The sequence below is a fragment of the Geospiza fortis genome, unplaced genomic scaffold (assembly GCF_000277835.1).
Source record: "Geospiza fortis unplaced genomic scaffold, GeoFor_1.0 scaffold327, whole genome shotgun sequence".
Taxonomy (NCBI): Eukaryota; Metazoa; Chordata; class Aves; order Passeriformes; family Thraupidae; genus Geospiza; species Geospiza fortis.
Genome location: NW_005054410.1, coordinates 480,104 through 492,206, shown reverse-complemented (window position 1 = coordinate 492,206; position 12,103 = coordinate 480,104). Strand labels below are relative to the sequence as shown.

The 12,103-nt window shown below is 42.0% G+C and overlaps 1 protein-coding gene across 2 annotated transcripts; it reads right to left on the bottom strand.

The window, feature by feature from the left end:
* Window positions 1-384: 384 nt before the first annotated feature.
* RIC3 (RIC3 acetylcholine receptor chaperone) lies at window positions 385-11,754 on the bottom strand. 2 transcript variants are annotated; one of them, XM_031061360.1, is made up of 5 exons: window positions 11,539-11,747; window positions 10,895-10,973; window positions 9,327-9,420; window positions 4,490-4,638; window positions 385-3,395 (listed from the first exon to the last, which is right to left on the bottom strand). In XM_031061360.1, exons 1-5 carry the CDS (start codon window positions 11,734-11,736, stop codon window positions 2,905-2,907), a joined length of 1,011 nt encoding a protein of 336 aa, XP_030917220.1. In that variant the 5' UTR covers window positions 11,737-11,747; the 3' UTR covers window positions 385-2,904. The 2 variants fall into 2 exon arrangements, with proteins under 2 accessions (XP_030917220.1, XP_005426363.1); XM_005426306.3 differs by having other exon boundaries at window positions 2,905-3,395; window positions 4,490-4,635; window positions 11,539-11,754.
* Window positions 11,755-12,103: the final 349 nt, after the last annotated feature.

Sequence of the window (12,103 nt, the reverse complement as noted above, 5' to 3'; positions counted from 1 at the left end):
AGCCTCACACTGGGCTGTGCCTGTATCCACAGCAGAGCTCCAGCACATCTCCTACCTTTTCCTTGGAAGTAGTGGGGAATGATGTAAGGGCTTGGCTGAGCTCTGGGGTGAGGCTGACACTAGACCAGATTGGTGAAAGCCCCAGCCAACCTGACCTAGAATGTTGACAAGGATGGCACCTGCTCCCCCACCACCCCACCCTCATGACTAGAGGCAGCTCCCTCAGCCTGCCCCTGCGTGCTGTGGGACTCCTCACCATCTCCAAGGCCTGGGCTGGGCCTGTACCCTGTACATCAGTACCTTTCCAGGGCTGTGGAGACCAAGAGGGGACAGAGGAATCCATAGGCACTCACCAAATCCCAAAAAAGAGAGGAAGAAAGAAAATTTGCTGTTATTTTTTTGGTTTATTGGTTTGGTTTTTTAAAATTTATTATTTCCCAACATTGAAAATAACTTCCTATGAAGCAGCTAGAAGGGACCTCCATGTGAAGGCCAGCACTTCTTCCTGCCATCTGTTGCTTCTCCAAAGAAACAGCTGTCTATGTTCTTGGCTTGATCTGCTAATATTCTTTATGCAAGGTTAACTTCATTCATCTATCAGGGATTGTTGACCTCAGACTGAAGCAACCCCACCTCCAGACCCCAGGAACCTCAGTGGCCCTCTTGGGGATAACTGCTGTCACCTCAGCACAGTAGCCTGGTGAAAGCCAGGTCAATTCATGTCTTCCCCTGAGGAGCTCCAGGAAGGGTTGGGTAGGGGATGAGAAGGAAGGGCTCATATAATGCATAGGAATCAACAAATAATTGTTGATGCCAGGACATAGAATAGGTGAGCTAGTAGGACAGGCCCTGTGTGGAGGCTGAGACTCTGTAATATTCCCTAGCATGTTTGCAAAGAAGAAATTCCTAGGGATCCATGCTTTCATTTTGATAACTTTACTCTGTTTGAAAAAACTCGTCTCAAACTGTTGATGTCATAGCCTAAAAAAACCCAGGATGTAAGGTGGCACCAGCAAAGCAGGATGTGGGCATGGAACTGGAAAGTTTCTAAAAAACACCTCCTACTTAAGGGGTCGTGGGAGCACAGGTGCTGTCACTGAAGTACCAAATAAGGAGGAAAGACAGGACTTTCATCCTTGTCTTGTTGCTTATTTTTCAGTCAGGCAGGTGCGGATTTTGAGCCGCCAGAACTCCTGGAGGCAGGCGCTGCGTGTCGATCTCCGCACGTTGGCAATGGCTCTCATGGTGCAAGGGCTGATGCTCCTCCTTCTCCTCCTTCCCCTCCTCCTCCTGCACCGTCGATTGTTGCCATTTTTCAGGCCCAGGGAAAGGGAGTCCCCCTTTGGGTGCTGCCGGGCGTGCCTCTGTGCTGTCCCTCGCGGAGGTGGGCCCAGCTCACTGCTCTGGTGGTTCCCCGGCAGGCCGGTGTCCCTGGGCTGCACCCCGTCCCCTCCTGGGCACAGAGCCAAGCTCTGCATGGCCATCACCAGGGAACTGAGGGCGCTGGCACTCACGGCAGAGGGGGGATTTTGTTCCTCCTCTTCCTCCTCTTCCACAGCCTCCTCCTGGCACATGCCTTCCTCTTCAGTCATCATTGGAAGGGGCCCTGCTGCCGTCCCTTACAAAGGTGGCCTGCCACCCACCTCGCTGCTCTGGCTTTTCATTCTTCCAGACATTCCCCAAGGGCCACTCAGAGCTGGGTGGATGGGGGGCAGCTGCAGAGGGCCCTGCTTCTGTAGTGCCAGAGCATTCAGGGGCCTGGTGACATCACAAACAGCCACTGTGACTGGGCCATGAGTGTCGTGTGGGTTGGGTTATGGTGGGCCTGAAAAGTGCCCAGGTACGGGAGAATCAGGAGAGTCATGAGAGCTGAGGGAACCTTTCCTGGAGCTCATCCCACCTGCCATGCTGCTTGTACAAGAAAAGCTATCCCTTGGGCACAGGGGCCACCTGCCACCTCTCCTCAGGAGCCCTTGGCTCCTGCATCCTCCTTACCCCATACCTGGAGCAGCCTCACATGACCCTGGCAACAGCATTCCAAGAGCATAAAAACCACACAGGTTTCCAGGAAGAAGGAAAAGCCTACCTGCTACCTTCAGTCTGAGGGTCCCCTCATGCTGTTCTCTCCTTTACAGACAAACCTTAACACTGCTTTTTTGGTTTTAATCTCTAGGGATATTTTTAGTGCTCTCACACATTGTGGTCCACTTCCTGCAATCATCTGGAAATTTCATCACGGCTAAGGCAAAGTTAAAGCACAACTCACAGAGCTTCAGTCTTGCTCACACAAATAACACAACATGGATTAGGCTACCGTTCCAACAACATGGAATAAATGGGAAAGGTGCTGTAGAGTAGCAGAGGAGCTTGGTGGACAGCAGTTTCTCAAGAGCAGAGAGCAATGACAGAGTTGAGAGAGTCATGTGTGTGACTATGATCTGCTCTGCTGAACAGTGAACACTGAGCTAAGAGAAAGAAGGCATATTTTGTCCTTCAGCATCCCAGTAAACTCATGTATATATAAGGATTTGATTAACTCTCCTAACTAGTAGCACACAGACGGTTTTGAAAAAGTCAGAAGAGACATTTGGTTAACTCTGGGATGACAAAGGGCAAAACCAAGGACAGCTCCTTCAGAATTGAAAAGGAGGGAGTCACAAATATCTGCTCCAAAATACAAGGCTTCAAAAATCAAGGGCAAAGCACTGTTGGCAGCATCATGGTAACCCATGACAAGTGCATGAAAGAGGGCATTGGCTTCCAGTTCAGGCAGATGATGTGCCTGGTACTATGAGAATGCAATAGGTACAAGGAGATGAACACAGAGAAGTCCTCAGTGGGAACAAAACCCACATGGATGACAGTTCATGACCTCCACCTTTACCATCCAGATGGTTGTCCCTATCAATCAAGTACTTTGGTGTTGCGCTTTCTCAGTGTGCCTGTCTGCTCTGAATCACTGGGCTTTTGCTTTTCCAGTGCAGCATTTTCATTTTCTGACTCCATGGACAGATCCTCTTGGCTTGTCTCTTCTACTTCACTGCAGCTCTCAGAGTGGAATCCAGCATTCTCTGCTATGACAGCAGGATCATCATCACAGCAGCAGCAGCACTCCCCAGTGCTCTGGCTGGGAGGAAGGTCACTCTTCTCCTCTTCCTCAACGAGAGTTACATCATCCTTTTTCTGCATTAAATCCTGACCACCCATTCCTGTGGTGAGATCACTTAGCAGGGTTTCATCATAAGGATACTCCTCATCTTCCATGCCCTCCATTCTTTCTGCCAGCTCTTCTGGAGAGGGCTGGTTCAGGTCAGGGTAATCTACAAGGATTGTGTCCTGCTTGCGCTTGAAGCAATCGGAATTATCGTACACAGGATAGGTCTCTTCTGGATAACCTTAGGAATAAAGGAATATGCAGCTTGGAGTATGCAGCATTTAAAAGGAGTCCTGACCTCAGTGGTGGATGCAAGGTTGGCCAGGACAGCTGTTTTTCCTACTACCAGTGCAAGTGTCAGCTCTTTAATGCCATGTACACATCACAGTATGAAATCCATGGCAAGAGTGTGCAAAGCATGGCTTCTTGGGAGATGATGAATTAAAAAAATCACTTACTTTTAGGGAACCAGGATATCAGCCCTGACTTTCAGGAGTGAAACCTGAGCTTTGCTGGAAGCTGTGGGGGCTAACAGGTAAAAATGGTGTGTCTTAGATCTTTGAATGGATCCTTCTCTTTTTTCTCCCTACAGATTGACTGATGCATGGTTTGAACACTTGCTATAAACAGCATTACTGAGAAAGTTGAAAAAACAGATATATCAATGACTTTGTGCACTTCATTTTAGAAATAACATCATAAACTTGACTTTGTGAGCAGAGCTCAAGGCCACTGTTTATGCTTTATGTTTTGGATAATTTTTGAAGCTTTTTAAAAAGCAAGAAATTAAGTCTGCATTTAAAAATTATGATACAGAGCAGCTCAACTAAGATTTCTTGAAAACACATTTATGTAGCAGGTGAACACCAAGGAATAGAAAGGACATTAAAATAAATGGAGTTGAATTTTACAACATTGGAGCTAACAAAGAGTGACTAATCAAAAGTAAAAACTGTAAGTTATGTAAAACATACAGATCTGATTTCCAAGAGTTTTATGATTGTCATGAAATCCAGCCCAGCACAGAAAGGGAAAGATATAAACCCAGAGCAGCCAATCCCCAGCAGCAGATGGAACATATATGAATATTCACATGCCACTTTGGGCAGCAGATAGTGCAGTGTTTACACTAAAATAAATGTTGGATACCTCAAAATCTATTTTTTTCTGTTATGGTTGGGGACAAAAAAGCCAAGCAACCTCTTGCAAAGTTTAGAACACTAGCTTCTGGAAAAGGAAGGATAAAGTTAACCAAAACTTGGACAGGGGCTGGAACTGTGAGTAATCTATCCAATTTTTTTTGTAAGGGTAATGGTAAGAAAGGCCCTTGCTTACCTTCCCAATCCGCCATGTAAGGAGCTTCCTCAGCTTCCTTCTCAGGAGAGATGTCATCTATGAATTTTCCTTCTTTCATAACTCTAGTAATTTCTCTGAGTTGTTGAAGTAACATTTTTTCCTGGTCTGTTGTAACATTTTCAGTCCTGCTAGAAAATAGACACCACAATTTAGTCCACTGTTATTGCAAGCTATGAGAAGAGGTTGAACCCAACTGTTTGGTGCATGCCAGCAGCACAGTCTGGAGAAACCTACTGAGGAGTGTGATCCTTCCTCAACATCTGCATGTGCTCTGCACTTCAGCTGGATATAGTTTATCCCTTTATCCAAAAAGCCTGCAATTTAAACAGGTAAAGGAAGGCAGGTAAAGCCAATGTGAGAGCAAGATGAAAGTGACACACAAGAAAGAGTTATGGTACGAAAAACATTACAGAATTCTTTTGTCTTTAAAAGTGTGTTAGGTAAGAATTAGGGTGCAGTGGCTTGTATGAAGTATTATAAGGAAATGAAATTCTGAATTTGTGCTACATGTGTAGCTTGTGAGGCTGATCAAAATTCCTCACAGTCGTTATTCTCAAGACTCTAAAATCTCTCATTATGACCATTAAATGTGCAAGTTGGACAGATCATTATGTCATTATAGACAGTCAGCAATGCAGCCTGGTGGGGAGCAGAAACAGGAAGGGAGATTTAAGAATGGAAAGAAGGTGTTACATTTAACTGTCACTTGCCCTTTAAAATTACAGGGACTGAGATTTTTATCAGATAGATAGCAAATTTTGACTGATTCTACGCTGTTCGATCTAGTAATTATTACTGCTTAGGTAATACAACTACTGCTGTAACAAAAATGCTTCCAACAGATAAGATCATGTAGTCACTACATGTTATTTTCTCTGCAAAGAAAAAAGGCTTCTAAAAATCTTATGGACAAAAAAGTGTTATTTGGAGGGGGAGTGCTCTGCAGTCTGCTAACTCAGTAGGCCAGAATGAGAAAGCCACTGGCTGCCACCAGGGGTGAAAATGGTTCTGAACATTGGTGCTTATTTCATCTTGAGTTTAAAATTATGATATCTTGAGGTTTAAGTCATTCTTGAGCAGTAATGCCAATTCAAGCCACTCCTCTGGAGCTCTTTTGGATCTGTGTAAGAGTCAGAAGCTGTTGCCCCCAGTTACTTGAAAGGGTGGCCCTTGGCATGCACAGAATGCTGAACTGTAGGTGGGACGTGAGGTCAGACAGATGATCTCTGGTGATCCTTGGTCTGGAGAGCAGACAGACAGATAGATAATCTCCAAAAGCAGATTCACTGAGTAGGCTGCTCAGTGAAGCATAGGGAAGAGATGGGAAGAGAGGAGCTGGAGGCAGATTTTGGCTTTAGGTCATGTAAGCCTCATTTTAGTTATCAGAATTCTGATAAAATTGCAATGTACTTCTTCAGGTTTTCCTCTTACCAACTGCTGGGACTGGAGCAGCACTCCAAGAGATACTTTGTGGCACTCTGCCTAAATAAGAATGATGGTGACGCTAAGGGCAGCAAAGTCACACTGGTTTAAAGTAAGATTAGCATCCTACTGCTGATTGGTGTGATGGTGGTAGAAGTGCTGATCCTGGGCTTGATTTTGTGCACAGCTGTAGGCACAGGTGTCTGTAACTGAACTTAGCTCAGGAGCTGGTTTGATTAGCACCTGCCTAGATTAAACTGCTACCCTGAGATCACTTTTCTGCATTTCCACCAAGGAGCACTTTGCCCCACAGTTTGAAAAGTTGATATCCCAACACCATGTGTAGGTTACACTGATTTCCCCCAGGCTGTGGTGACAATCTGTTCCACAAACAACTAAATGTGTGAGACAGCACCTTCCCAAAAGCCTGGCTTATGCAGATGTGGAATCTGAGATGTGAATTAAGAGGCCCACAAAAAGGAATGGTTTCATCAGCCTTTGACCAAAGCTGTGACAGAATTGCTGAACTAATCCTCCTTTAACAGACAAAACGGTATCCAATTTGAATATATATCACTTGGCTGAAGACAGAGAGGCCTATCTCTTTAGTACATTGGGCAGATGAGCTGGCTCAGATAACAGGATCAGTCAATGCAGCTGCATCACTGTGGCATTTCATACAGGAAAATTCCTAATATGTGGGATACCCTCATTAGCAAACACTCCTGTCTTATTGCAGCACAAGGGCTCTGTATTTCAGAGTATTCCTACTCCAAATACCTTGCTTAAAAGGCAGATTTCCTTGCAGAGAGGGAGAAACTAAAGCCCATGTGTTATTTTGACTTCATTTAAGGCCTCTGGGAAGACTTACTGTAGGCTGCTGGCAGTGTGTAAGACATCTGGCTGCCTGCACATGGGAGATTTACCAGGCTATAATGCACTTAGGAATACTCAGAGGATAACAGATGTAGAAGGTTTACAGTGCAAGAAAAGGTCATTATTTTTGCTGTCTGTATTTGTAGCTCCTACAGAAGTATTATTTTTTATTATGGCAATACTTACACTTCGTAGAGTCCCAAAGAGCTCACTAACAGGTAAAGTAAAGGCTTCTTATTCTTACTGTGAGATTAAAGCATTTCCTAAAGAGCCATAATGATTGCAGGGAAAATAATCTAAATAATCTAAAATGGCATCTCAGACATGTTAACTGGTGTTTTTTTTTTAGCTTCATGATCTTAAAGTAATCACTATCAAAATGCAGCTACATCCCAAAAAAATGCCCCCCCACAGAGCCTCTCACTCTTCCTTATCCCCTTTACTCAGTTTATCGTAGCAAAGGAAGTTTTTCCAGTAGACAGCTGGTAAACAAGACTTTAAAAACAGGTAGGTTATCTGCATTATTTCTCTTACCTAACTATCAGAAATAGAAATTTTTGGTTACATTGTTGAGGACCTGGCCAGGCAGTTCTTTCCTCTTGCTTTCTTTATCTTGCTTCTCATTTTTCTTACAACATGCTAGGCCTTATTAAAAGTACCTGTACTTGTATTTTTTGATAGTTTTGCATTTCTGGAAGGTTGTTTCTCTACTTAACAGTGTAGTAATTCCAACTGGTATGCTGGTTTGGAAGGAAGTCTCCTCAGTTGGTTTGAAGTTGGCCTTCAACTCATTAAAAAAAAAAAAGAAATCCAAGTTTCTGGTTGCTGCTTTCTACAACACAGGCTGGCTGTTGCTTTGCCATACCTGGTGAAAAGGTCTCACCTGGGGTCTTTCAGCATTAGTTGAAACTTAATACCAGTTATTTCTATCTCTGACTTTTCTGTGTAAGGGTTTCTGTTTAACTGCAGATCAATAGATAAAGCTCAAGTAATTTTTACTCTCTTATTCTTTCCATTTTATTTAAATCCATCAATATCCAGATTGAAAAGCCTAGCTCAGTACTCTAGCTACACTTTCTAACCATAGGTTTTATTTTAATAGATTTAACCAGTATTAGTGAAATTAATGAGTAGATTAAGAAAGCTTCAGTGTGTTTGAAAACAGCTATTTGCTCCATCAAGAGGTGCCTTTCCCCTCCTCTTCAAAGAGGCAACATAGAAAATTCTTCATTAGATTCATATTCTCATTTCCCCTGAGACCTTTAGACCCATCTATATAAATAGTCTGGTTGAACAAAGAAAGGAAGTTCTACTAAATAGAGGCTTTGGGCCAATAACACAGAGTAGAACAAATACTGGATCAGACCCTAAACCGATTTTCTCAGTAAAAAAAATATTCCATCCTGAGAATCAGCACAATATCTGGGCAGTTCCTAAGCCTATTTCTGTCAGCTTAGAGGAACGTGTAGAGCATTGTGTCAGCTCTCCAGCACAGGGATGAGTGGCAGTCAAAGCAGGATCCTTCTGTTCCACTGACAAAACCAGGGCAGTTTAGGGGCTCTCCCACTGGGACCTGGATGAACAAGGGCAGGTTGGGCACCTTGTCTGCCCGAGACTGTACAGGGCACAGCCCAAAGTGGGCAAAACTGCACTCAGAGAGAAGCGGTTTGAGCCATAAATGAACAAAATGTGCATGTTCAGCACAGAATTCCTACAGGATGGGTTAAAACATCTTGGCTGATCCAGAGAAAGTTAACGATTTACAACCAGAACAGCTCTCATTTCTTGCAAACCTCACCTTTATATTTATGGTATTTCAGTTTTCACACTGCAGTTAAGCAGTGTCCTATTGATCTGTTCTTTTTACTCCTTATGAAAAACATAGACTTGTTTCCAGTGTTTCTTTGTAATATAGACTGGTGATATCAGATTTGTAGGAAACATTAATAAACATAGTAAAATTCTGAATGCTGATTTTACAACCCTTTGTCTTTTATATTTAGAAGCAAATGCATTAATTTAGAGTGGAACTAAGTTATGTAATCAGATTATTATACAATTCTGCCTTAAAGAAAAATGTTATGGTTATACTAACAAGAATTTACATGGATTATAACAGCATTTCAATTTAGGAAAATAATCCAGAGAACTGGAAAAGAATAATTCAGGATATTATTTTGGTCACATAAAACAGGCTGTTTTATGTAGTTTAAATGTAGATGGTTTATCTTCTTTTTACATACACCTGTAATTTTCTGCCAGATAACACACTGTACAAAGGGGGGAGATAGGGATAATTGCTTTTCTAGTTAAGGAAATGAAGTTGGAAAAAATGATTTATTTTATATATAGATACTGAAAAGATAAAAACTGCAGAACAAGAATTGGGATGTGTAAAATCAAACTTCTATAATTTGAAGCAGCAATAAAAATGCTATTTTAATATAGGTAATGAAAGAAAGTTGAATTTCCAATCAGAGTGGAACGTCTCCTTAAAATAATCTGATTTGAAACACACCTGTCATATGTAGGTCCTACTCTGTTGATTAATTTTTCCATTGCTTCTTCTGTCTCTCTCAGTCTTTCCTGAAGTTGAGTGAGCTCATAGTCAGCTGTAAAACAAAATTTAAAAAAATCCCAAGATCTGTCAGTAGGAGCCTTGAAAATGTATCCCTGTCCCATTGTCACAGGTAGCAAATGCTGTACCAAACCAAACTGCCTTTTAGGAAACTAAAACAGCTTAGAGAGTTCTACCTACTCTTCCTGGCCTAAGAAGGTGAAGAATATTGCCAATATTACACTCATTTAAGCAGCACAAAGGCACAATGGAACTTCAGCATAGTAGGAATGGAGAAATCCATCAACAAATATCCTGCTTTTACGAAGACCTCTATCCTGCACAGATTGCAGGATAGACCTCTATCCTGCACAGATTGCCATGACTTAATGCAACACTGATGTAATTATTTTGCATGTCTGAGACATTAAAAGAAGAGGAAGGGGAATTGGCAAAGAGAAAGGAAGTTACTTCCTCCAAGTCACTATGTAAGTGGTGACTCAGTCCTCAGGTTCCTAATCCAGTGACCTGTCCCCTGCTCTGCTACAGCTTGCCATGAATGCTTTAGGAATATAAATTAAGAGCTCTAGAAAAAAGGCAGAATAATTTTCACCGTTAGTTCTTTGGGATATAATGATGTCAAAATTAACTTACTGCAAAGTTACTTTCTCTCACCAAGCATCAGAGGAAAAAAAATATAATTACCACTGCTAATATATTGCCCAAAATTGCCAGGCACAAGCTACAGCACTGAGTACATTAGGTATTCCTAATATGCGCATTAATGTCAAGAAAATTACAGCTATGTTAAGAAAATTACCTTCCTGCTACCACTTTCTATAAAGCCATAAGTACTTTTCTTTCCTATTACGGTTTAGCCAGCTAAACACAACACATTTAAATGCTGTAATGATAACTACTCTTCCAATCCTCAGTAGTAAACTTATTAATTTATCTAATAAGTGCCTACAAATACTCGAATCTATCTCACCAATGTTTAGGAAAAATCAAATTAACATTTCAGAACACTGCTTGCTCTCTTTATTGCATGCATGAAAACAGTGTTGCAAAAAAAGGGACAAATTAGGGAAGTGCCTGATGATGGCTAAGAATTCACCAATACAAAAAAATTAAACTAGCTTTCATGGTATCTTTCTATGCTCTTACTAGACTGTTAGGGATTACACAATAATTATAGCTGGACATCCTATTATCCATTTTTAATCATTCGTGACACAGCTTTTCAGCAAATCCAATCAGTTAATTCAGCAAACCTCATGAAAAGCTATTTCTTCCTGAGGCTGCTATCACAGCCTCATGGGCTGAATGGGATTAGAAAGTGACAGTGCAGTAATTCTTTTGAACTCTTGCTCATTCCAACATAGAATATCCTGGCTTGGTTTTGGGGTTGTTTTTTTTTTTTGGGTGGGAGGCAACATCAGCTTTACAGCGCACCCAGAACTTGAAGAACCCTATTGAACCATTACAGAGTCAACAGCTACACAGCTCCAACTCAGAGCCATACTCACTGATTTTCCTCTTCATGTTCCCAGGTGTAGCAGGGGGGCATTTCCGCTCTGCAGGAGTAGTTCTTCCCTTGGAAGCCAGCTGATGAGGACAAGAACATGGCCCTTCTATGAGTTACAACAATAGTAATAGATAAGCCCCAGAGGCAATGGAAAAAAATACAGAAAACTGAAATAGGCCAGAAGGCAGCCACGGAAAAGCACACCCACCAGCAAAACCATGAAATATGCCTGGAAAATTTTGCCAGCTGAAAATTCCTATCAGACTCTTGAAACAAATAATAACACGTGACATAAAGAACATATATAACGTGTAGCCAAATACAACAGGGAAAATACTATGTGATTATTCAAAATTAATCTAACATTACTCTAGATGTGCACATTTCCCAGGAGGAAAAAAAAATCCTTAAGAAATGTTAAGAGGTCAGAAGCCAATGCAGGATCAGAGAAATCCTTCCCTGCATTCTTAGCTACAGTCTTTACAATAGCAAAACGCACAGGATACTCCAATCATTTGACCACCACACAAAAGTCCAGCATAAGCATTTTTTTGAGCACAGCTGAAATGGAACAAGGTACTGAGAGTATAATTTTTTTTCCCAAGTTTTTTATTTCCTCAACTTTTCAATTTATGTTGGTCTTACCTTAAATAAAATGTAAAGAATATATAAGAAGATGCCAAATCCATATATAGGGATAATCTGTCCCACAAGACCTCTTCCACTTCCACCAGTGCTTCCACTACCACCTCCACCTGCCTTGGCTTTGGCAACTGCTTCAGTAAGGTGAGACCTTGGAAAATGAGGGACAGCTCGGCCATCGGGAGCGGCGTGGGAATGCATCCTCGGTGGAAAGCGACTGAGCTTCCCTGCAAAAAACCACACGATGATCATTTCCCTTCTCTTACTTTCCACCCTTTTACACGTTGCATAAACCTGCAGCAGGTGCAAGTGACCTATTTTCTCTGCTTGTTAATTCACCAGCACTGATGAATAAGTAACTTGTTGGACTAAGTCTGTAAACTCAATCCTCAGTCTCTTGTGATGTGCAGTGCTGGGAGTTAGGTTTTACTTAAAGCCATTTACTCCTAGCAATTTTTCTCCTACTTAATTAGGAATAGAATCACACAATTAAAATCTCCTGATTTTAAGCAGAGAAAGAGCTGGCAGGGCAATTAACAAAACAGGAATTTTAATAGATATATTCTTG

What these genes read in the sequence shown, in the direction of transcription:
- RIC3 (XM_031061360.1), bottom strand. Translation starts at nt 11,736, where the DNA reads ATGCATTCCCACGCCGCTCCCGATGGCCGAGCTGTCCCTCATTTTCCA. An exon ending in TTCTTTACATTTTATTTAAG is followed by an intron (nt 10,974 to 11,538) that starts GTAAGACCAACA and finishes TGTCCTCATCAG; the next exon opens with CTGGCTTCCAAGGGAAGAAC. An exon ending in TTACATGGCGGATTGGGAAG is followed by an intron (nt 3,396 to 4,489) that starts GTAAGCAAGGGC and finishes TTTATTCCTAAG; the next exon opens with GTTATCCAGAAGAGACCTAT.